The sequence below is a fragment of the Pristiophorus japonicus genome, chromosome 1 (assembly GCF_044704955.1).
Source record: "Pristiophorus japonicus isolate sPriJap1 chromosome 1, sPriJap1.hap1, whole genome shotgun sequence".
In the NCBI taxonomy this organism is placed as follows: domain Eukaryota; kingdom Metazoa; phylum Chordata; class Chondrichthyes; family Pristiophoridae; genus Pristiophorus; species Pristiophorus japonicus.
The window spans coordinates 413,534,170-413,559,447 of NC_091977.1; the positions used below are offsets into that span (position 1 = coordinate 413,534,170).

Here is a 25,278-nt window from a genome sequence, read left to right on the forward strand (position 1 = left end):
GTAACACTTGGGCTGTTTGACATTTGCTTGGTGTCCAGTGCCCCACGCACGCTTCCAGCATGGTCTGCTTGATAGTGCAGCAGGAGCCCTGGCCAGTTTTCCATTAAATTTGGCAGCTGGGGTATAATGTGGGAAAATTTGGCATAAAAATTTTTTTAAATATAGTATTTGAATGGAGAAAAATTACAACAGACTGCAGTACAGAGGGAACACAAAAATTTAGTTTGCAGGTACAGCAAGTAATCAGGAAGGCAAATGGAATGTTGGCCTTTATTGTAAGGGGGATAGAGTATAAAAGCAGAGAAGTCCTGCTACAACCGTACAGGGTATTGGTGAGGACACATCTTGAGTAATGCATACAGTTTTGGTCTGCGAATTTAAGGAAGGATATACTTGCATTGTAGGCTGTTCAGAGAGGGTTCATTAGGTTGATTCTAGAGATGAGGGGTTTGACTTATGAAGGTAGGTTGGGCCTATACTCATTGCAGTTCAGAAGAATGAGAAGTGACCTTATTGAAACATATATAAGATAATGAGGGATCTTGACCAGGTGGATGCAGAGTGGATATTTCCACATAGGGGAAACTAAAACTAGGGGACATAGCCTCAGAATAAGGGGCTGCCCATTTAAAACTCAAATGAGGAGAAATTTCTTCTCCGAGGGTTGTAAATCTATGGAATTCTCTGCCCCAGAGAGCTGTGGCGGCTGGGTTGTTGAATATATTTAAGGCGGAGATAGACAAATTTTTGAGTGATAAGGGAATAAAGGGTTATGGGGAGCAGGCTCGAAAGTGGAGCTGAGTCCATGATCAGATCAGCCATGATCGTGTTAAATGGCGGAGTAGGCTCAAGGGGTCAAATGGCCTACTCCTCATCCTATTTCTTATGTTCTTATGCTCTCGGGAGGTGAGAGGATTCCTGTCCTGCCTCACATAACCACAGAAAAATGACTTGTATGTGCTCATTACCACCCTTTTATAAGAGAGATGCAAAATTGGGCTCCAATGCTTAAGACCAGGAATCTAGGCCAGGACCCCAAGATGGGTCCCACTTCAGATGGCTGGTCATTTGCTCCAATACAGTATTCTGGCCCACTGTTCTCTCAGGCTGAGGACATGGAAACTGCTGCACTGGGTGTACCCTCTTTTCAGACACATCCCTTCTGATGCAGAGGACCATGTTTGTGGTGGACAGAAACTGTTGGGAAAAATTGGGACACTGGTTCCAGATCCTGAATTCATTTCCAGCCATCCCACTGTGCTCCTAATGGACTGAACACTTGTGTGTGCTCGAAGGGCTATGGATTTTTAGCTCCAAACACTTTAAATGAAAAACCACCAGTTTAGCTAGCTGCCATATAACCGCTAGCCATCTGGTCAAGCTGTGTTGAGTCAAATGAGACAACTAGGTGTAAAGTGGCAGCTTTTGTTGAAAGCAGCTGAGCAGGTACATATGCAGAATCTGAGCACAGTAAACTGTTTTTGAACAGTTTAAAATGCTAAATTTTCTAAACAAAATGAACTATTTTATGCAGTAAATTTTTAAATTATTGAGGTGGTATTTTTTAAAATTATATACCGAGATGTCTCCCAAATCTGGACGAACCTGCCACAGTATCAATCTTTTGATACCACATAATTTACATAAGAACATAAGCAGAAGTGGGCCTTACGGCCCCTCGAGCCTGCTCTGCCATTTAATAAGATCATGGCTAATCTGATCATGAACTCGGCTCCACTTCTCTGCCCGCTCCCCATAACCCCTTATTCCCTTATCGGTTAAGAATATCTCTATCTCTGTCTTAAATTTATTCAATGACCCAGCTTCCACAACTCTCTGAGGCAACGAATTCCACAGATTTTCAACCCTCAGAGAAGAAATTCCTCCTCATCTCAGTTTTAAATGGATGGCCCCTTATTCTAAGATTATGCCCTCTAGTTCTAGTCTCCCCCATCAGTGGAAACATCCTCTCTGCATCCACCTTGTCAAGCCCCCTCATAATCTTATACGTTTTGATAAGATCACCTCTCATTCTTCTGAATTCCAATGAGCAGCGGCCCAACCTACTCAATCTTGCCTCATAAGTCAACACCCTCATCTCCGGAATCAACCTTGTGAACCTTCTCTGAACTGCCTCCAAAGCAAGTATATCCTTTCTTAAATATGGAAACCAAAACTGTATGTGGCATTCCAGGTGTGGCCTCACCAATACCTGTATAACTGTAGCAAGGATTCCCTGCTCCATGGTGGATACTCCATCCCCTTGCAATAAAGGCCAAGATTCCATTGGCCTTCCTGATCACTTGCTGTACCTGCATACTAACCTTTTGTGTTTCATGCACCAAGACCCCCAGGTCCCGCTGTACTGCGGCACTTTGCAATTTTTCTCCATTTAAATAATAACTTGCTCTTCGATTTTGTTTCTGCCAAAGTGCATAACTTCACACTTTCCAACATTATACTCCATCTGCCAAATTTTTGCCCACTCACCTAGCTTGTCTATGTCCTTTTGCAGATTTTTTGTGTCCTCTTCACACATTGCTTTGCCTCCCATCTTTGTATCGTCAGCAAACTTGACTACATTACCCTCGGTCCCTTCATCCAAGTCATTAATATAGATTGTAAATAGTTGGGGTCCCATCACTGATCCCTGCGGCACCCCACTAGTTACTGATTGCCAACCTGAGAATGAACCATTTATCCCGACTCTCTGTTTTCTGTTAGTCAGCCAATCCTCTATCCATGCTAATATATTAGCCCCAACCCCGTGAACTTTTATCTTGTGCAGTAACTTTTTATGTGGAACCTTGTCACATACCTTCTGGAAGTCCAAATACACCACATCCACTGATTCCCCTTTATCCACCCTGTTCGTTACATTCTCGAAGAATTCCAGCATATTTGTCAAGTATGACTTCCCCCTTCAAAAATTCATACTGACTCTGCCTGACTGAATTATGCTTTTCCAAGTGTCGTGCTGCTGCTTCATTAATAATGGACTCCAACATTTTCCCAACCACAGATGTTAGGCTAACTGGTCTATAGTTTCCTGCTTTTTGTCTGCCTCCTTTTTTTAAATAGGGGCGTTACATTTGCAGTTTTCCAATCTGCTGGGACCTCCCCAGAATCCAGGAAATGTTGGTAAATTATAACCAATGCATCCACAATCCCTGCCAGTTGAGCTTGCTGCCGAATTTTAAGGGCTATGATTATAAATTGAGTATTAATGTATCAAATCAATTATGTAAGAGGATCTGACTCTTAATTGCTCATTAGGAAGTATTGAGTAAAAACATATCCAACTGATTCCTTTACCAAATCTTCATGACAATTCAGTGAACTACCCTGCCACTTATCTGGACAGAACTATCATCATAAACGTTTTTTTACTGTGTACATGACGAGTAACTTTCTATACTGTGTATTCAGTGCTTTGCATTACACAACTGACCTTTAACATTGCATGATTCACTAACTAGCATGAAAGAAGTGGTGTTTTATCAGATGAGGGATGTTTATGCAGCAGTCTATTTTGTTTTAAGAGCAATCATTGTTTAAAACAATGATATCAAAGCTGTTGCACAAATATCAGGCCTGCTGGTTATAGTGTTACCTGGACTCCAGAATTGCAGATACTCTTTTTTTTTTTTCCAGGTCGGTCATAGCTAGCTATAGTTGTCTATGCACAATATGGATAGCACTGTATAGTCACTTAAGGATTTTAGCTGCTTGAAAAGACAGCATCTTTTTATAGTGCAATCAGACGCTTCATTAATGATTCTTAAATCAGTGGATCACTTTGTATAAAATTGGCAATATAGGGAATGCAAAAACCTTTAAGTTGGATCCAAAATTGTCTCGGAGGCAGAAAGCAAAGGGTAATGGTTGTGTTTTTGTGACTGGAAGGCTGTATCCAGTGGGGTTCAAAAGAAATAGGAGTAGGCCATTTGGCCCCTCAAGCTTGCTCCACCAGTCAATAAGATCATGGCTAATCTGATCTTGGGCTCGGCTCCACTTCCCTGCCCGCTCCCCATAACCCTTTAGTCCCTTATCGCTCAAAAATCTGTCTATTTCCACCTTTAAATATGTTCAATGATCCAGCCTCCACAGCTCTCTGGGGCAGAGAATTCCACAGATTTACAACCCTCTCAGAGAAGAAATCCCCCCTCATCTCAGTTTTAAACGGGTCCAACCCCTTATTCTGAAACTATGCCCCTAGTTCTAGATTCCCCCAAGTTTCGAGTGGAGTTGCTCCAATTTTTTTGGAGCAACTAGTTTAGTTTGAAGTACCTTAGAAATCGCAATTCTCGGCATTGAATTTGCTCCAGTTCTAGTGAGTTAGTTTTAGTTTTAGTTTTTTTTTCAAAAGGGGGTGTGTCCAGCCACTTAGGTCTGTTTTGCAAGTTTAGGCTGCGAAAACTTACTCCAAATTAACTTAGAATGGAGTAAGTGTCTATTTTTGTAAGTTCTGAAAACCCTTACCTAGAGTTAAGTTCAGTGCAGGTACAGCCAGAGACAGGGTGGGGGGCGGTGGGAAGCATTAAACACATCACTTAAAATGGTCTAAAACCTCTTGCGATGATATTTTGCATTGTATCTGCTGAGTGAGGACAGTTGTTTCTCTTTTTATAAATAAGCAAGTGTAGGCTCCCGGCTGAGGCAGACACATCAACATCAACGGGGAGGGGGGGGGGGGGGGGCAGAGGTGGAGGTTAGAGGATTTTCCAAAGCACTAAACACCTTCGCATAAGTACATTTAAAGCACCAAGCACTAAACTAAGCACAAAAAGTAATAAGCAATTAATTAACAAATAAAAAAAATAGAAGGAACCCTGCACCTAAAGCACCAAGACCAAAGTAATAAGCAACCAATCAATAACAAATAAAAAAAAATAAATCCTAGCTTCATGTGAAGGGAAGGTGTTTCTGTCAGCCTCTCTGTGTTTCTGTCCATGTCTCTCTCTCTGTCTCTGTCAGTGTCTCTGTCAATGTTGCTCTCTGTGTTTCTATCTGTGGGTCTCTGTCTCTATCAGTGTCTCTCTGTGTTTCTGACAGTGAGGGAGGGGGAGGGGCTGAACAGGAGGGAATGGGGAGGCTGAACGCGGGGGTGGGGAGGGGGGCGGGGGCTGAACATCCTGAGTATAACACACTTAATTTATTTATGATTAGATGTTCTATCAATTCTTCAAAACTCAATAATGTTCTTGAAATGTTGAGATCAGGCAAACAGTATACCTGCAATAGTACTTAAATATACACAACAGAGAGTACTTCAACCACACTTGGTTCGGGGACTCAAAACGCTTTACAGTTCTGAGCTCAGTATTTCAGGCCGATCAAACCCTATCCATTCCACATCTCATTACAAACTGCCAGTTTTTATACATTTCACTCATGTGAATTCACACATTTCTGCATTAAACGATTATACTAAAAGTTAAAAAGGAACTCCATATGAGAAGAACCTATGCCTTTACAATAACTTCACTTAACCTGCAGAGATTCGGGCTGCGAGGAGCTACTGCCGCCCCCCCCCCCCCCCCCCCCAACCCCTTGTGCTACGCTACGCCGAGGCCAAAGACGTCCTGAGGAGCTCGGAGAATCACAAGGTAAGTTTTCGGCGCCCTTTTTATTCCAAAAAGTCAGCGCACCTTATGGAGGTGCGCCGTTTTTACAGGGGGTGGAAACTTGGACCCATACTCTCTCTGCATTTACCTTGTCAAGCCCCCTCAGTACCTTATTTGTTTCAATAAGATCACCTCTCATTCTTCTAAACTCCAATGAGTATAGGCCCAACCTACTCAACCTTTCCTCATAAATCAACCCCTTCATCTCTGGAATCAACCTAGTGAACCTTCTCTGAACTGCTTCCAATGCAAGTATATCCTTCCTTAAATATGGAGACCAAACTGTATGCAGTACTCTAGGTGTGGCCTCACCAATATCCTATACAGTTGCAACAGGACTTCTCTGCTTTTATATCCATCTCCTTTGCAATAAAGGCCAACATTCCATTTGCCTTCCTGATTACCTGCTGTATCTGCATACTAACTTCTTGTGTTTCATGAACAAGGACAGATGTTAGGCTAACTGGTCTATAGATTCTTGCTTTCTGTCTGCCTCCATTTTTAAATAAGGGCATTACATTTGCGGTTTTCCAATCCGCTGGGGCCTCCCCAGAATTCAGGGAATTTTGGTAGATTCTTCATCATCATCATAGGCAGTCCCTCGAAATAGAGGAAGACTTGCTTGCACTCAAAAAGTGAGTTCTCAAGTGGCTGTAATGAGGGAATTACAGTCTCTGTAACAAGTGAGGCAGATAGTGGTTGAAGGAAAGGGTGGGTGGGGAACCTGGTTTGCCGCACGCTCCTTCTGTCTGTGCTTGTTTTCTGCATGCTCTCAGCGATGAGACTCGAGATGCTCAGCGCCCTCCCGGATGTTCTTCCTCCACTTTGGTCTTGGGCCAGGGATTCCCAGGTGCCAGTGGGGATGTTACACTTGATCAAGGGAGGTTTTCAGGGTGTCCTTGGAAGTGTTTCCACTGTCCAACTGGGGCTCGCTTGCCGTGTAGGAGTTCCGAGTAGAGTACTTGCTTAGGGAGTCTCGTGTCGGGCATGTGGATGTGGCCCGCCCAACGGAGCAGATCAAATGTTGTCAGTGCTTCAATGCTGGGGATGTTGGCCTGAGCGAGAACAGTGATGTCGGTGCGTCTATCCTCACAGTGGATTTGCAGGATTTTGCAGAGGCAGCGCTGGTGTTACTTCTCCAGCGCTTTGAGATGCCTGCTGTATATAGTCCACGTCTCTGAGCCATATAGGAGGGCAGGTATTACTACTGCCCTGTAGACCATAAGCTTGGTGCCAAATTTGAGGTCCTGGTCAGACGACCGAAGGCAGCGCTGGCGCACTGGAGGCGGTGTTGTACCTTGTCATCGATGTGTGCCCTTGCTTGATAGTAGACTCCCGAGGTATGGAAAATGGTCCACGTTGTCCAAGGCCAAGCCATGAATTTTCATGACCGGGGGGCAGTGCTGTGTGGCAGGGTCAGGTTGGTGGAGGACCTTTGTCTTACAGATGTTTAGCGTAAGGCCCATGCTTTAGTACACCTCGGTGAAGGTATTGACGATGGCTTGGAGTTCGGCCTCTATGCGCAGACGCAAGCGTCGTCCTCGTACTGTCGTTCGATGATGGAGGATGGGATGACCTTGGATCAAGTCTGGAGGCGACATAGGTTGAACAGGTTCCCATTGGTTCTATAGTTTAGTTCTACTCCAGCGGGGAGCTTGTTGATAGTGAGATGAGCTTTGCAGCAAGGAAGAGCGTTGGTGCGATGATGCAGCCCTGCTTGACCCTGGTCCAGACGTGGATTGGGTCTGTGATGGATCCGTTGGTCAGGATCACGACTGGCATGTCGTCATGGAGGATGATGACAAACTTTTGGGGGCAGCCGAAATGGAGGTGAACGCTCCATAGTCCTTTACAGTTGCCAATGTCCAAGAAGGCCATGTACAAGGGTTGGTGCTGTTCCCTGAATTTCTCTTGTAGTTGTCGCATGGTGAAGATCATTTCTTTTGTACCCCTTAGTGGACAGAATCCGCACTGTGACTCTGCGAGGAGCTCATCAGCCACAGGGAGAAGACGGTTAAGGAGAATTCTTGCGATGACTTTTCCAGTGGCCGACAGCAGGGAGATTCCTCTGTAGTTGCCGCTTTCGGACTTGTCCCCTTTTTTTTGAAGATTGTCACGATTCCGGCATCTCTGAGATCTCTTGGCATGCTCTCCTCCTTTCAGATAAGAGAGATGAGATCATGTACTCGTGCTAATAGTGTTTCTCTGCCATACTTTAATGCCTCAGCGGGGATTCCATCTGCTCCTGATGCCTTGTTGTTCTTGAGCTGGCGGATGGCCTTTTCTACCGTGTGCAGGGCTGGGGTTTTGCTGAGATGGTGGCGGGTAGCATGCTGCGGGATCGAGTCGAGGACACTCATGTTGAAGGCAGAGTCTCGGTTGAGGAGATCTTCGAAGTGCTCCTTCTAGCGGGCCCTGACTGCCTCGGTGTCTTTGGCCAGCAGTGGAGTGGGGCCTTGGGTGCTTGGGCCGTGGGTGACCTTGACTGTGTTGAAGAATCCTCGCCGTCATGGTTGTTGGCCAGCTGGATCTCCGGTGCTTTCTCCACCCACCAACTATTCTTTAGGTCGTGGGTTTTTTGTTGGACCTTTTGCCTTCAGCCGCCTGTAGAGCTGCTTTGCTGCTCCCGAGTTGGGTTGCTGCTTTAAGTTCAGAAATGCCTTGTGCTTGCGACTTATTAGCTCCTAAATCTCCTGGGCATTCTCGTCGAATCAGTCTTGGTGTTTCCTGGTTGAGTGACTAAGCGTCTCTTTGCAGGCGCTGGTTATGGTGGCCTTGAGGGGCAGACCAGGCGCTGTGGGCACTCTGCATCTCTGGGTCATCGAGGGTCGCCAGGTTGGTAGTGAGGTGCTGGCTGAATAGGGCTTTCTTAACTGGTCTTTGAGTGCCCCGGCATTGATTTTTCTGCGGCATTGTTTTGTTGCCGTCGCTGCTTTGGGGCTGTATTGATAATGGCGGAGTGGATTAAGCGGTGGTCCGTCCAGCAGTCATCGGCTCCTGTCATGATGCGGGTGATGCGCACGTGCTTGTGGTCCTTTGCTCGGACGATGAATTAGTCGAGCAGGTGCCAGTGCTTGGAGTGAGGGTGTTGCTATGATGCCTTGTACTTGTCCCTCTGACGGAACAAGGTGTTGATGATGACAAGGTCGTGTTCTGACAGAATGCCTAGGAGCAGCGTACCACTGGAGTTGGTTTTCCCTCCCTCTCTGCTGATCTCGCCTTGCTAGAGGTCTCTGTCCTTACCGACTTTGGCACTGAAGTCGCTGAGGAGGATCAGTTTGTCGTCCATAGGGACTCCGGACAGGGATTGTTCGAGGCTGGAGTAGAATTCCTCTTTGGTTTCATCTGTTGCGTCAAGTGTTTGGGTGCATAGCTGATGACTGTGGCACACTGATTTTGGGCTAGGGTGAGCCGGAGTGTCATGAGACGTTCGCTTATCCTGCAGGGGGACTCTCTGAGACGGCCCACTAGCTGATTCTTGATGGCGAAGCCAACTCCATGGAGGCGGCGTTCTTCTTCTGATTTGCCTTTCCAGAAGAAGGTGTTCTTTTCTATGAGTGGGCCTTCCCCTGCCCGTCGGGTCTCGCTTAGGGCGTCTGAGTTCCCGGGCAACGATGGCGGTGCGATGTTTTGGTCTGTCACTGTTTGGGTTGTCCATGAGGTTTCTGACCGTCCAGGTCCCGAACTTCATTTTGAAGGGTGGAAGATGCCTGTGCGTGAATGCTTTTAACGTGAGGTGGCTGTTGCACACGGGCTTAGTAGAGCGAGGCCTTGGCCCAGTGGCAAGGGGGCCTGAGGTGACTGGAGACCAGACTCTACTATGTGGTCCTAGTTGCCTACGGTGAGATGTGAGCTGTAAGCTCGGCACTGAGCAGCGCCAGTGGTGAGGGACCCGAGGTGTGGAGGGTGAGAGTGGGAGCCACAGGGGCCCTGTTCACTTTTGTTGGCTGCACCCTGCTCCATCTTGCTTCTTGGTAAGCTGCTGGAGAGGACAAGAAGGCCACTGCCGCCATTACCCGCACCATGTGCCACGAGTTTCAAGTGGGCCGAAGGGATGCCGGTAGATTACGTTGGTAGATTTCAACCAATGCATCCACTATCTCTGTAGTCACTTCCTTTAAGACCCAAGGATGTAATCTATCAGGTCTAGAGGACTTGTTCATCTTTAGTCCCATTATTGTCCCATTATTTTACAGAGTACTTTTTCTTTAGTGATTGTTTTAAGTTCCACCCTCCCTATAGCCTCCTGATTATCCATTATTGGAATGTTTTTAATGACTTCTACCGTGAAGACCGATACAAAATATTTGTTCAAAGTCTCTGTCATTTCCCTGTTCTCCATTATTAATTCCTCAGTCTCATCCTCTAAGGGACCAACATTTACTTTAGCAACTCTTCCTTTTTATATACCTGTAGAAACTCTTACTATCCGTTTTTATATTTTTTGCTAGTTTACTCTCATAATCCATCTTCCCTCTTCTTTTTTTTTTAGTCGTTCTTTGCTGTTTTTTAAAAGTTTCCCAATCCTCTGGCCTCCCACTAACTTGGATGGGTTGCACTGGTTAGGTGAATAGGTCTGGAGGGGTAGGTAGAGTGTCATTATGAACTGGAGTGGTAGGAGATTAGAAGGACAGTGACTGTTGAGGTAATGTATGGATAGCTTCAAAATCCAAATTTCACACTTTTTAATATAAAATATGTATTCATTGTTAAGTATAAAAGTGCTTAAAATTAACCAGAATTCATAATTGTTAATATAAAAATTCTAATTCTTCTAAGCGAGCATGCTCCCAGACACACACTGCCCCTTCCAAAAATGCACCTGCAATTTTGTACCTTCGGTATTTTTGTTTTCTTTTAACGTTTTTATTTCTCCGAGTGAAGGAATGGTGTATACACCAATTACCCATCCAACTATTGTTTTCACATGTCAGGCCCATTCATAAATTATCAGCTTTTGGAGCTGTGTCAGTTTCATTTAAAGCTATTGGTCCGCTTTGCTAGTTTTCTTGGTTGGCCTGCATGTAGATACATAATTATTTTCTAGAGTAATTCTACATTACATGCAAATAAAATTGCATAGGAATTAACAAGTTGGTGTTCTAATCAACAACAAAATCCTCATTAGCTCAGATTCTTATAACTTATAAATCTAAGTTCTAGAAGTTCAAACAAACTCTGGTTGAATTAAGGTCTTTATTGTGTTCCTGATTGTTAACCAAGTGGTTCCCTATGGTACTTGTATGTCCGCCTGATCCTCCACAGAGCGCGCTTCAAAGAGCAAGTTATTATTTAAATGGAGAAAGATTGCAAAGTGCTGCAATACAGTGGGACCTGGGGATACTTGTGCATGAAACACAAAAAGATAGTATGCAGGTACAGCAAGTGATCAGGAATGCCAATGGTATAGAAACATAGAAACATAGAAAATAGGTGCAGGAGTAGGCCATTCGGCCCTTCTAGCCTGCACCGCCATTCAATGAGTTCATGGCTGAACATTCAACTTCAGTACCCCATTCCTGCTTTCTCGCCATACCCCTTGATCCCCCTAGAAGTAAGGACCTCATCTAACTCCTTTTTGAATATATTTAGTGAATTGGCCTCAACAACTTTCTGTGGTAGAGAATTCCACAGGTTCACCACTCTCTGGGTGAAGAAGTTCCTCCGCATCTCGGTCCTAAATGGCTTACCCCTTATCCTTAGACTGTGACCCCTGGTTCTGGACTTCCCCAACATTGGGAACATTCTTCCTGCATCTAACCTGTCTAACCCCGTCAGAATTTTATATGTTTCTATGAGGTCCCCTCTCATTCTTCTGAACTCCAGTGAATACAAGCCCAGTTGATCCAGTCTTTCTTGATAGGTCAGTCTTGAACTTTATTGCAAAGGGGATGGAGTATAAAAGCAAGGAAGTCTTACTACAACTATATAAGGTGTTGGTGAGGCCATACCTGGAATACTGCGTGCAGTTTTGGTTTCCATATTTACGAAAAGATATGTTTGCTTTGGAGGCAGTTCAGAGAAGGTTCACTAGGTTGAGGGGGTTGACTTATGAGGAAAGGTTGAGTAGGTTGGGCCTCTTCTCATTGGAATTCTGAAGAATGAGAGGTAATCTTATTGAAACGTATAAGATTATGAGGGGGCTTGACAAGGTGAATGCAGAGAGGATGTTTCCACTGATGGGGGAGACTAGAACTAGAGGGCACAATCTTAGAATAAGGGGCCGTCCATTTAAAACAGAGATGAGGAGAAATTTCTTCTGAGGATTGTAAATCTCTGGAATTCGCTGCCTCAGAGAGTTGTGGAAGCTGGGACATTGAATAAATTTAAGACAGAAATAGACAGTTTCTTAAACGATAAGGGGTCATGGGGAACGGGCGGGGAAGTGGAGCTGAGTCCATGATCAGATCAGCCGTGAAATTATTGAATGGCGGACCAGGCTCGAGGGGCCGTATGGCCTACTCCTGTTCCTATTTCTTATGTTCTTATGTGACTCTGTGCTAAAGCAGATTATTCCAATTCACTTCCCTGCCCTTTACACTAGGTAAATGCTCATGTTGTAGCAGAACACTAAACTGTTTGTGTACCACAGTCTCTATGTTGGTGGTATCTGTAATTTATGGTGCAAGATGTGCTGTTTGTAGTTCTTTTTACTGCAGCCCAGCTTTGTCTTTGGCAGGAAGAAAAATATCACTATACTCCCAGCAGTAAAGATAATTATTGTCTGACAATCTCTATCAAATCACAAATGATGCCTGCATTCATATATTAGTTTACATTTCTGTTAACAGATCCTGGTGTTGCTTTGTGATTTATGTTCTATATGTTAGGTGGATCTTTATGTGTGTATAGTGAAGCTTTTGATACATTGTTCAAAGATTCCAAACCCTCCTTATAGCTTCAAATTTAATCTTTTTTGGTGGTTTTCTTGATGTCGCTGTACGTTTTTCTGACCTCTCCCTCATGTAATGATTCTTGGCAGCTGCATTCAATTGGAGAGAAACATCCTGACAAAGCTTGCTCTTGGTGAATGAATTTGGACGATTAATGCCAACTCTAAACATCATTAGCCTCTTAGTTGTAGCTTTCCTCCCAATACCAGTTTTGATCAATGTGGACTGGAAGTCATATTTCAGCAATCAAATGTTTCATTTTTATCTAATTCAGATGTTTAACTTATTGCTGATGTCTAATGATTGATTAGATATCCTGAATCCAAGATGATCTGCTGAAGAAGGGCTGGTAAGTGTAAAAGATAATAATGTAATTGGAAGTATAATTAACGCACTAACCACTTCATAAACTAGAATGTAAATGAGTTAAACAGAGCATCATTTGAAAAGAAACAATGGAATAATTCTCGTAAATATAGAAAAATGCACTTTTATGTAAATTCCTTGAAGGTAAAGAGTTTGGGATATCTGTTGGTATTTAACAAGTTTCTTTTTTTGGTAGGTGAAAAGGGAGGTTGGAGATGTCAGTATTCTGATAAACAATGCAGGTATTGTTACTGGAAAGAAATTCATTGATTCACCGGATGCCTTGATGGAGAAAACGATAGAGGTGAACACTCTTGCACATTTTTGGGTAAGCACTCCATTGCTGTTCATCATCATCATCATCATAGGCAGTCCCTCGGAATCGAGGAAGACTTGCTTGCACTCTTAAAATGCGTCCTTAGGTGGCTGAACAGTCCAATACGAGAATCACAGTCCCTGTCACAAGTGGGACAGATAGTTGTTGAGGGAAAGGGTAGGTGGGACAGGTTTGCCGCACGCTCTTTCTGCTGCCTACGCTTGATTTCTGCATGCCCTTGGCGATGAGACTCGAGGTGCTCAGCACCCTCCCGGATGCACTTCCTCCACTTAGGGCTTCAGTGCTTCAGTAGTGAAGTTTTGGATGATTTTAACCAGAGCTCAGCAATCTTATATAGCCCATTTCAGAGGGTTTCAATAAAATGTAAGATTAGAAAAGCAAGCATTCTTTGCATTTTATTTTATCTTTGGCCGGATTGATAAAGATGGTTTTGTAACAAATTTGGTTTGTCTAACAAGACTCAGCTTAAATGTGTATGCAATTTTAAAGGAGAAGGAAAGGATTACCAGATTGCAGGATATGGGTCACCAGATTTCATCCCTTTCCTACAAACAAGTTTCAAATCATTGGTGTTGAATCAGAGGGAACATCATGGAAAGCTACAGAGATCCTTGAGTTTGTATCAGCCATTTTCACCTCTGAACCTATGCAACTGAGGCTCCAGTTATGCTGCTGGCTGTTTGTGCATGGAAATCCACATTCTCACTGCCATCACACTCGAAGCATTTTTAAAATCTGATTTGATACTGCACTGAAGCAATTATATATCTACTTGGATCTAAACCAACTCTCATCTTTCTGAAAACTTCTTTCTGGCTTCCAAAACCACTTCTTTACATTCTTAACACATCCTGCCCTCCAACCTCCTTTGAAAATATTCTGAATTTCGATGAGCAACCTTTGACATTAGATGTCTTACACAATTGGAAAATCCCACTTCATGTGAACTGACCAATCATAGTGACAAATTTAGCAACACTGATAAGTTTTAAAGATGTCAATTAAACAAATATATCTTGGAAACTATTATTGGCAATGTTTTTTCTTATTAAACCCTCAATTCCAATTAGTTTTATCCTTCTTTTCTCCCAATGTATAAATCACCAAAAAGGAATGCAATACCTGCACTGATAATGTCTTCTCCAGACCTTTTGTTACCATGTTGTCAGATGAAAGGACCATGACTTTCCCTTTCTCTGTCAATATTGAAAGCTCATTCTGGCCCTGGCATAGTAATAGGCAGAAGTGACTGCACCAAGGTATCTATGTCTTCAAATGAAAGGGTTAATTCATGCATCAGTTATGTTTCCCTTAACGGGCACAGTCACGGCCTTAGATTTGTTATGAGAGCTTGAGGCCCTTTTTAGTTCACCTCTCTTTTCCCCTGCCCCCCGCACACTATCAAACATGGATCTCCTACAGTAGCCTTCCCTTTCGGTATCAACACAGAACCACGGATGACTGAGCTGAGGGTTATTTACATAAAACATTCAGTTTCAAAAAACTTGTCAACCGAAATAGTTTATCTGCTGGTAAGGAATAAAACAACGCGTAGTTTATGACTCTCGTGACGGGTATGGACATTGATGGCACATGTTTCCCACTTCCACGTCTTTCCCCCAGCAGTGCTCCCCCTCTCCAGTGAGCACAAACCTCAGGACTCCGTAGGTACTGTGGCTCTGACAGTTAAAACTGCTTTTAAACTCGTGTTGGACTGCTGAGTCTCTTCACTATCAAGCACTCTCGCAAGACAGAAAACGATTGGACCACCCAGTATATAATAGCATCTCCATTATCCCTTCCCAGGTCCCAGACACAGTGGCCACTACACAACAGAATGCAAACATCCACTGCAAATGTGTTGATGTCTGCAGGCTGTAGACATCAGTAAACTCCATAACCAACTGATTCTTCAAAAACAGCCCAACTGTGGAAACTAAGGAAGCCCACAATACACAAACCTCTTGGTATTTGTATAAAAATATGGCAAAATATACTTTAGTTACCATAAAACGTGACTGATTGTTTGTAGTTCTTCCTGTGATTTTCTGTAATACTTGACATTAAATATCAATGGCCTGTGATTTTCCTAAGAATTTGCCACTTGTTAAAATTACAGAACGCAGTAGTTCCTGTTGTTATTCCCAAATAACAAAGAAGGGACAAGTGATAGTTAAAGACTTGTCACAGCACAATTTGAACAGCTAAAAACTTAGCAATTTCAACACCAGGACTTGACAAGCTGGAAGTTTAAAAAATATTCTTATCAGCTAATTTTAACAAATCAATTTAATTTGCCTGCTCATTCCTTAACTTTGGGACAACCATTTTGGAATTGGCACTCCAAGCAAATTCATCATCATCATAGGCAGTCCCTCGGAATCGACTTGCTTCCACTCCTGAAGTGAGTTCTTTGGTGGCTAAACAGTCCAATATGAGAGCCACAGACTCTGTCACAGGTGGGACAGATAGTTATTGAGGGAAGGGGTGGGTGGGACTGGTTTACCGCACACTCTTTCCGCTGCCTGCGCTTGATTTCTGCATGCTCTCGATGTTGAGACTCGAGGTGCTCAGCGCCCTCTCAGATGCACTTCCTCCACTTTGGGCGGTCTTGGGCCAGGGACTCCCACGTGTCGGTGGGGATGTTGCATTTTTATCAGGGAGGCTTTGAGGGTGTCCTTGTAACATTTCCACTGCCCATCTTTGGCTTGTTTGCCTTGAAGGAGTTCTGAGTAGAGCACTTGCTTTGGGAGTCTCGTGTCTGGCGTGTGAACTATGTGGCCTGCCCAGCGGAGCTGATCGAGTGTGGTCAGTGCTTCAATGCTGGGGATGTTGGCCTGGACGAGGATGCTGATGTTAGTGCGCCTGTCCTCCCAGGGGATTTGTAGGATTATTCCATTAAGGATGCAGGATTGTAATTTGTATGTTATGTCAAAGATACTCTCTCTGGCTTAGGGCCTCTTGTCGAAAAAGACATGTAGTAGGGAAGAGAAGGAAGGAGATGAGAGAGAAACAAATGAAAGAGGGAACAGATTTTTTTCCAGACTTATCAATATCAGTATCCTTAGTTACATAGTAACAGTTTCAGGCAGAAGACGTTCAATCTAATTGGCCCACCTATCCACAGTATTCACTTGTTACATTTCCAGTAATGCTGAATTCCATTTGTTAACAATCCTGTTGAGTGCCTGCTTGAAACCCATCAAGGTTTCTTGTTCCAGCACCCATGCCATTAATCTGTTCAATGTGCTCCAATGAACCAAATGAGGTGTTCAATATAAAATTATGTCTTCACAATAATACACTTTTATTTTACATCTCAGTAGCTTAATTATTTTATTTAAAGCTTCTACCTCTCAAGTCTGGGCTTCGCTTCAGGTACATCTGAACATGTATAGAAGTTCCCATCATGCATTAGTAGGATTCTGTTCATACAAGAGGCAGGCTCACAAACAACTAAAATGGTCTAATCTCCCGAGATTATGTGCTGATGTCCTAGCTTAAACTAATGACCTTCTGACACACAATTATCTAAAGATTCACAACCCTCTGAGTGAAGAAATTTGTCCTCATCTCAGTCTCTGGATGAGGAGTCAGCCATTCAAGACTATGACCCCTAGCTCTAGACTGTCCAGTAAAATTATTAGAGGGCTTGACAGGACAGGACAGGACAGGGTAGATGCTGAGATGCCTCTCAGCATCTACCCTGTCCTGTCAAGCTCTCTAATCATTTTATATGTTTCAATGAGATCATCTCTCATTCTTCTACAGTCCAGAGAATATAGGCCCATTCTACTCAATATCTCCTCGTAGGACAGCCCTCTTATCCCAGGAATCAATCCAATGAACATTCATTGCACCCTCTCTAAGCCAAATATTTCCTTCTTTAGGTAATGAGACCACAACAATACCCAGTACTCCAGATGTGGTCTCACCAAAGGGGTCAGAGGGTCTAGTAAGAAGGAGGAACTGAGGGAAATCCTTATTAGTTGGGAAATTGTGTTGGGAAAATTGATGGGATTGAAGGCCGATAAATCCCCAGGGCCTGATGGTCTGCATCCCAGAGTACTTAAGGAGGTGGCCTTGGAAATAGCGGATGCATTGACAGTCATTTTCCAACATTCCATCGACTCTGGATCATTTCCTACGGAGTGGAGGGTAGCCAATGTAACCCCACTTTTTTAAAAAAAAAAGAAGGGAGAGAGAAAACAGGGAATTATAGACCGGTCAGCCTAACATTGGTAGTGGGTAAAATGATGGAATCAATTATTAAGGATGTCATAGCAGCGCATTTGGAAAGAGGTGAGATGATAGGTCCAAGTCAGCATGGATTTGTGAAAGGGAAATCATGCTTGACAGATCTTCTGGAATTTTTTGAGGATGTTTCCAGTCAAGTGGACAAGGGGGAACCAGTTGATGTGGTGTATTTGGACTTTCAGAAGGCTTTCGACAAGGTCCCACACAAGAGATTAATGTGCAAAGTTAAAGCACATGGGATTGGGGGTAGTGTGCTGATGTGGATTGAGAACTGGTTGTCAGACAGGAAGCAAAGAGTAGGAGTAAATGGGGACTTTTCAGAATGGCAGGCAGTGACTAGTGGGGTACCGCAAGGTTCTGTGCTGGGGCCCCAGCTGTTTACATTGTACATTAATGATTTAGACGAGGGGATTAAATGTAGTATCTCCAAATTTGCGGATGACACTAAGTTGGGTGGCAGTGTGAGCTGCGAGGAGGATGCTATGAGGCTGCAGAGTGACTTGGATAGGTTCGGTGAGTGGGCAAATGCATGGCAGATGAAGTATAGGGCCCAAGTTTCGAGCCGCGCCTAGAACTGCGCAGTCCCGACCTGGATGCCCGTTTTTCGCGTCACAAAGTGCGCCTAAAAAAAACCTCCAGATTCTCCAGCTCCCGCAGGTCCTCTGGCCCTCGGCGCAGCGCAGTAGGAGCTGTCGGGGGCGGAGCCAGGTCCCTGCGCTGAAAACAGTGCCGGGACCTCTGCACATGTGCGCTACAGTGGGCGCGCATGTGCAGTAGCTCCAGGCACCCAAAACTGTGTGGGAGGTACCGAAGCACACCTCCCCTAGCCCTGGTCGAATGGCCTCACTGGGGCTGCGTGAATAAGGCTCCTCCCACGGCCAGCTCATGCTTCCTCCCGACCCGACTCGTCTCCCGCCTCCCGCCTCCGGACCGGACCCGACACGGACCTGACCCCGCATCACCCCCCCCCCCCCGTCCTGCCCCTGGACCGGACCCGACACCGACCCCCCCGGACTGGACCCGACCCGACTCCCGCCCCCGCACCGGACCCGACACCGACCCGACTCCCGCTCCCACCCCCCGCCCCCGGACTGGATCCGACCTGACCTCCCTCTCCCTCCCTCCCCCCGACCCGAACCGACCTCCCTCCCACCACTCCCCCGACCCGCGCTCCCCCCGACCCGACCCAACGCCACCTACCTGCAAATCTGGTGCTGGGGACGGGCCCTGCCCGAAGTCTCGGGCCCAGCCCGTTCAGCCTCCCTCGCCCTTCTCCTTTCCCGCCCCCCCTTCTCCTTTCCCGCCCCCCCTTCTCCTTTCCCGCCCCCCCTTCTCCTTTCCCGCCCCCCCCTTCCCCTTTCCCGCCCCCCCCTTCTCCTTTCCCGCCCCCCCCTTCTCCTTTCCCGCCCCCCTTCTCCTTTCCCGCCCCCCCTTCTCCTTTCCCGCCCCCCCTTCTCCTTTCCCGCCCCCCCTTCTCCTTTCCCGCCCCCCCTTCTCCTTTCCCGCCCCCCCTTCTCCTTTCCCGCCCCCCCTTCTCCTTTCCCGCCCCCCCTTCTCCTTTCCCGCCCCCCCTTCTCCTTTCCCGCCCCCCCTTCTCCTTTCCCGCCCCCCCTTCTCCTTTCCCGCCCCCCCTTCTCCTTTCCCGCCCCCCTTCTCCTTTCCCGCCCCCCCTTCTCCTTTCCCGCCCCCCCTTCTCCTTTCCCGCCCCCCCTTCTCCTTTCCCGCCCCCCCTTCTCCTTTCCCGCCCCCCCTTCTCCTTTCCCGCCCCCCCTTCTCCTTTCCCGCCCCCCCTTCTCCTTTCCCGCCCCCCCTTCTCCTTTCCCGCCCCCCCTTCTCCTTTCCCGCCCCCCCTTCTCCTTTCCCGCCCCCCCTTCTCCTTTCCCGCCCCCCCTTCTCCTTTCCCGCCCCCCCTTCTCCTTTCCCGCCCCCCCTTCTCCTTTCCCGCCCCCCCTTCTCCTTTCCCGCCCCCCCTTCTCCTTTCCCGCCCCCCCTTCTCCTTTCCCGCCCCCCCTTCTCCTTTCCCGCCCCCCCTTCTCCTTTCCCGCCCCCCCTTCTCCTTTCCCGCCCCCCCTTCTCCTTTCCCGCCCCCCCTTCTCCTTTCCCGCCCCCCCTTCTCCTTTCCCGCCCCCCCTTCTCCTTTCCCGCCCCCCCTTCTCCTTTCCCGCCCCCCCCTTCTCCTTTCCCGCCCGCCCTTCTCCTTTCCCGCCCGCCCTTCTCCTTTCCCGCCCGCCCGCCCTTCTCCTTTCCCGCCCGCCCGCCCTTCTCCTTTCCCGCCCGCCCGCCCTTCTCCTTTCCCGCCCGCCCGCCCTTCTCCTTTCCCGCCCGCCCGCCCTTCTCCTTTCCCGCCCGCCCGCCCTTCTCCTTTCCCGCCCGCCCGCCCTTCTCCTTTCCCGCCCGCCCGCCCTTCTCCTTTCCCGCCCGCCCGCCCTTCTCCTTTCCCGCCCGCCCGCCCTTCTCCTTTCCCGCCCGCCCGCCCTTCTCCTTTCCCGCCCGCCCGCCCTTCTCCTTTCCCGCCCGCCCGCCCTTCTCCTTTCCCGCCCGCCCTTCTCCTTTCCCGCCCGCCCGCCCTTCTCCTTTCCCGCCCGCCCGCCCTTCTCCTTTCCCGCCCGCCCTTCTCCATTCCCGCCCGCCCGCCCTTCTCCTTTCCCGCCCGCCCCCCCTTCTCCTTTCCCGCCCCCCCCTTCTCCTTTCCCGCCCCCCCCTTCTCCTTTCCCGCCCCCCCCTTCTCCTTTCCCGCCCCCCCCTTCTCCTTTCCCGCCCCCCCCGTCTCCTTCCCCTCCCCCCCCGTCTCCTTCCCCTCCCCCCCCCGTCTCCTTCCCCTCCCCCCCCCGTCTCCTTCCCCTCCCCCCCCCGTCTCCTTCCCTTCCCCTCCCCCCCCGTCTCCTTCCCTTCCCCTCCCCCCCCCGTCTCCTTCCCTTCCCCTCCCCCCCCCGTCTCCTTCCCTTCCCCTCCCCCCCGTCTCCTTCCCTTCCCCTCCCCCCCGTCTCCTTCCCTTCCCCTCTCCCCCCGTCTCCTTCCCTTCCCCTCCCCCCCCCGTCTCCTTCCCTTCCCCTCCCCCCGTCTCCTTCCCTTCCCCTCCCCCCCCCGTCTCCTTCCCTTCCCCTCCCCCCCCCGTCTCCTTCCCTTCCCCTCCCCCCCCGTCTCCTTCCCTTCCCCTCCCCCCCCCGTCTCCTTCCCTTCCCCTCCCCCCCCCCGTCTCCTTCCCTTCCCCTCCCCCCCCCGTCTCCTTCCCTTCCCCTCCCCCCCCGTCTCCTTCCCTTCCCCTCCCCCCCCGTCTCCTTCCCTTCCCCTCCCCCCCCCGTCTCCTTCCCTTCCCCTCCCCCCCCGTCTCCTTCCCTTCCCCTCCCCCCCGTCTCCTTCCCTTCCCCTCCCCCCCCCGTCTCCTTCCCTTCCCCTCCCCCCCCCCCCGTCTCCTTCCCTTCCCCTCCCCCCCCCCTCTCCTTCCCTTCCCCTCCCCCCCGTCTCCTTCCCTTCCCCTCCCCCCCCCCGTCTCCTTCCCTTCCCCTCCCCCCCCGTCTCCTTCCCTTCCCCTCCCCCCCGTCTCCTTCCCTTCCCCTCCCCCCCCCCGTCTCCTTCCCTTCCCCTCCCCCCCCCGTCTCCTTCCCTTCCCCTCCCCCCCCCCGTCTCCTTCCCTTCCCCTCCCCCCCCCCGTCTCCTTCCCTTCCCCTCCCCCCCCCCGTCTCCTTCCCTTCCCCTCCCCCCCCCCGTCTCCTTCCCTTCCCCTCCCCCCCCCCCGTCTCCTTCCCTTCCCCTCCCCCCCCCCCCGTCTCCTTCCCTTCCCCTCCCCCCCCCCCGTCTCCTTCCCTTCCCCTCCCCCCCCCCCGTCTCCTTCCCTTCCCCTCCCCCCCCCCCGTCTCCTTCCCTTCCCCTCCCCCCCCCCGTCTCCTTCCCTTCCCCTCCCCCCCCCGTCTCCTTCCCTTCCCCTCCCCCCCCCGTCTCCTTCCCTTCCCGAAACACAGACACTGACAGACAGAGAATGCGAGACACACTGGGGGCGGGGGCATCCCAGCACGCTGTTGGAGGGCTCCCGGTGCTGCAGTCGGTAAAGAGAAATTTTTTTTTGATTGATTTGTTGATGTATTTATCATTTATTATTGATGATGGCTCTTTATTTGTAAAACTGAAGTGTTTAATGTTTGTAAACTTCCCTTTAAACCCCCCCCCCCTCCATTCCCTTCGCCTGATTTGTAACCTACGCCTGATTTTCTAAAGTGTAGACAAGGTTTTTTCGAGCGTACAAAAATCTTCACTTACTCCATTCGAAGTTAGTTTGGAGTAAGTTTTCACTGCCGAAACTTTGAAAACAGGCGTAAGTGGCCGGACACGCCCCCTTTTGAAAAGAAAATTCTGTTCCGAAGTGAAACTGTTCTAACTGACTCGAACTGGAGTAAATTAAATGACGAGAATTCCAATTTCTCAGATATTCCGTTCTACACCAGTTGCTCCTAAAAAATCAGGAGCAAATCATGTGGAAACTTAGGGCCATAATGTGGATAAATGTGAGGTTATCCACTTTTGTGGTAAAAACACAGAGACAGACTATTATCTGAATGGTGACAGATTAGGAAAAGGGAAGGTGCAACGAGACCTGGGTGTCATGGTACATCAGTCATTGAAGGTTGGCATGCAGGTACAGCAGGCGGTTAAGAAAGCAAATGGCATGTTGGCCTTCATAGCGAGGGGATTTGAGTACAGGGGCGGGGAGGTGTTACTACAGTTGTACAGGGCCTTGGTGAGGCCACACCTGGAGTATTGTGTACAGTTTTGGTCTCCTAACTTAAGGAAGGACATTCTTGCTATTGAGGGAGTGCAGCGAAGGTTCACCAGACTGATTCCCGGGATGGCGGGACTGACATATCAAGAAAGACTGGATCAACTGGGCTTGTATTCACTGGAGTTAAGAAGAATAAGAGGGGATCTCATAGAAACGTTTAAAATTCTGATGGGTTTAGACAGGTTAGATGCAGGAAGAATGTTAAAATGTTGGGGAAGTCCAGAACCAGGGGTCACAGTCTAAGGATAAGGGGTAAGCCATTTAGGACCGAGATGAGGAGAAACTTCTTCACCCAGAGAGTGGTGAACCTGTGGAATTCTCTACCACAGAAAGTTGTTGAGGCCAATTCACTAAATATATTCAAAAAGGAGTTAGATGTAGTCCTTACTACTAGGGGGATCAAGGGGTATGGCGAAGAGCAGGAATGGGGTACTGAAGTTGCATGTTCAGCCATGAACTCATTGAATGGCGGTGCAGGCTCGAAGAGCCGAATGTCCTACTCCTGCACCTATTTTCTATCTTTCTACCTAATTGCAGCGACTTCCTTATTATACTCCAACCCCCTTGCAGTAAAGGCTAACATATTATTTGCCTTCCTAATTGCTTGCTGTATTGTCATGTTAATTTTCTGTGATATGTGTACAAGAACACCTAAATTCCTCTGAATATCAATATTTACTAGTTTCTCACCTTTTTTTAAAAAAAAAAATATTCTGCACTTCTATTCTTCCTACCAATGTGGATAATTTCACATTTCCCCACATTATGCTCCTTGCCCAATCACTTAATCTGTCTATATCCCTTTGCAGCCTCTTTGCGATCTCCTCACAGCTTACTTTCCCACCTAGCTTTGTATCGTCTGCAAAATTGGATATATTCTACTCAGTCCCCTCATCTAAGTCATTGATATAGTTGTAAATAGCTGAGGCTCAAGCACTGATCCTTGCGGCACTTCACTCGTTACAACCTGCTAACCTGAAAATGACCAATTTGTTCCTACTGTCTGTTTTATGTCTGTGAACCAATCCTCAATCCATGCTAATATACTGGGCTCAAAATTGCCCAGGAGTTGCTGTTTTTTTTTTGGAGCAACTTAATTATTGTGGAGTATCTTTAAAAAAAAAACCCATTTTGCACATTCAATTTGCGCCAGTATAAGTGAGTTAGTTAGGTTTTTTAAAATTTAGTTTAGTTTTTTTTCAAAAGGGGGCGTAACCAGCCACCTACACCTGTTTTGGCCATTTAGGTCACTTTGGACAGCCAACAGTTACTCCAAACTAACTTAGGCTAGCGTATGTGGCCAGAAAACCCTTGCAGAGAATTAAGAAATCAGCACAGGTCGGTACTTAATGACTTGACTAAAGAATGTGAATAGGATCAAACCGCTATACAGGACATCATATGACAAACTTCGTAAAGTTAATTTACTATACAACAGAAGCATTCATGGAAGCTTAAACCACAAAAGTAAAAGAAGTAAAGAGACTAAACATTTACATAATTTTTTCAAAGTATCCAAATAAAAAATAGAAGTACCTCATGTTCTTATGCAGGAAAGTATTTTCATTAACAGGGTTAAGGAAAGTCTTGAGTAAGCTCATTAAAATTACTGGCTACAGAGTTATGATTCCTCCCCCCCCCACCCCCCCTCCCAGGATCAAAACGCTCCCCTACCCCCCGCCCCCGGATCAAAACTTCCCCCCCCCCCCGATCAAACTTTTGAAGATGGATTTCAAAATAGACAATTCTACCTGAACCGTTGCATGGCAATGTCCTCAAGTCTTCAAATTGTGTGCAGAATATTGACATAAAGTGGCAATAATGCAGGCAGCCAACAAAAGAACCAAGTGCTTTAGAAGAAGGCAGGCTTCTCTCGTTACTGTGCGGCAGGCCATTCAGCCCGGGATAGGGGCGGGACGCATCAGGTCCCATGCTGCAGCACGCATCATCATCATCATCATCATCATCATCGGCAGGAGCTACTGCACATGTGCGAACGCTCTAATGCGCATGCGGACAGCTGCTGGCACTGTTTTTCACGCAGAGCCCTAGCTCCGTCCCCCCAATCGACTGGCCATGCCGCGCCAAACCCCTGGAGAGTCAACAAAGCGGCCAGAATCCGGGGAAATCTTTTTGCTGCTGTTTTCAGCCTACAGAGTCGCCGCATCTCTGGTGAGTGCGCTGAAAATTTTGGGTGGGCCAAATTTGGGTCCATTAACCCCAATCCCATGAGCCCTAATCTTGTGTAACAACCTCTTATGTGGCACCTTATCAAATGCCTTATGAAAATTCAGATTACTGACCTGAATTCTGAGTTATATTTCTGCTTTTACATCATTGTGCACCTTAAAATGCTTTGCATCAATGCACAAATGGTAATAAATCTGGCCCATGAACAATTTTAGATTTGTTACATTATTTTACCTGCAGTGTATTGTAGGATAAATACATGTACATATTGAATACTGCTTGCTAAGCGCTCAGACAAAATGCCTGTGTGTTGTAATAGCTGCTTTTCAGTTTTGTACATGTTTCTAGTGGATTTCTATAATGCACTGACCCATTCTGTACTTCACATGATTTTATTCCTTTGTTATATTCACTGGTTTTGGTTTCCTTCATTTAACAGCGATTAATGTAAATAATCTAGAAAGTTTTGTTATACTAAAATACAATGGATTGTCAATACAATTTTCAAAAATATCTGTTATATTCTCTTCCACCTTTAGTAATACTTGGTACATTGTAATTTTTAGTGAAAACAATCGGTTACAGTCCATTTAGTAATTCTGAGGGTTAAATGTTTTCAGACCTATAAAGCATTCCTTCCTGCAATGATTGCCAGCAACCATGGCCATCTGGTTAGCATTTCCAGTTCGGCGGGACTGTTTCCAGTCAACGGATTGGCAGGTAAGAATAACTTCTGTGGTTTCTGGAGAATTTGTGTATTCATAATATTTAGATTAAGTGTGGTATATTTCGAGGCAGGATATGTTTAAACTTTGAATTGCTGTTTTCTACATT

At 47.2% G+C, this 25,278-nt stretch overlaps 1 protein-coding gene across 1 annotated transcript in view; it reads left to right on the forward strand.

The window, feature by feature from the left end:
* Positions 1 to 25,278, forward strand: part of sdr16c5b (short chain dehydrogenase/reductase family 16C, member 5b) — an 84,819-nt gene that overhangs the window by 974 nt on the left and 58,567 nt on the right. Inside the window, exons 2-3 of the mRNA XM_070875730.1 lie at positions 13,083 to 13,214; positions 25,065 to 25,164. Of these exons, the coding sequence (XP_070731831.1) occupies positions 13,083 to 13,214; positions 25,065 to 25,164 (232 nt within the window). The remainder of the gene's footprint in view (positions 1 to 13,082; positions 13,215 to 25,064; positions 25,165 to 25,278) is intronic.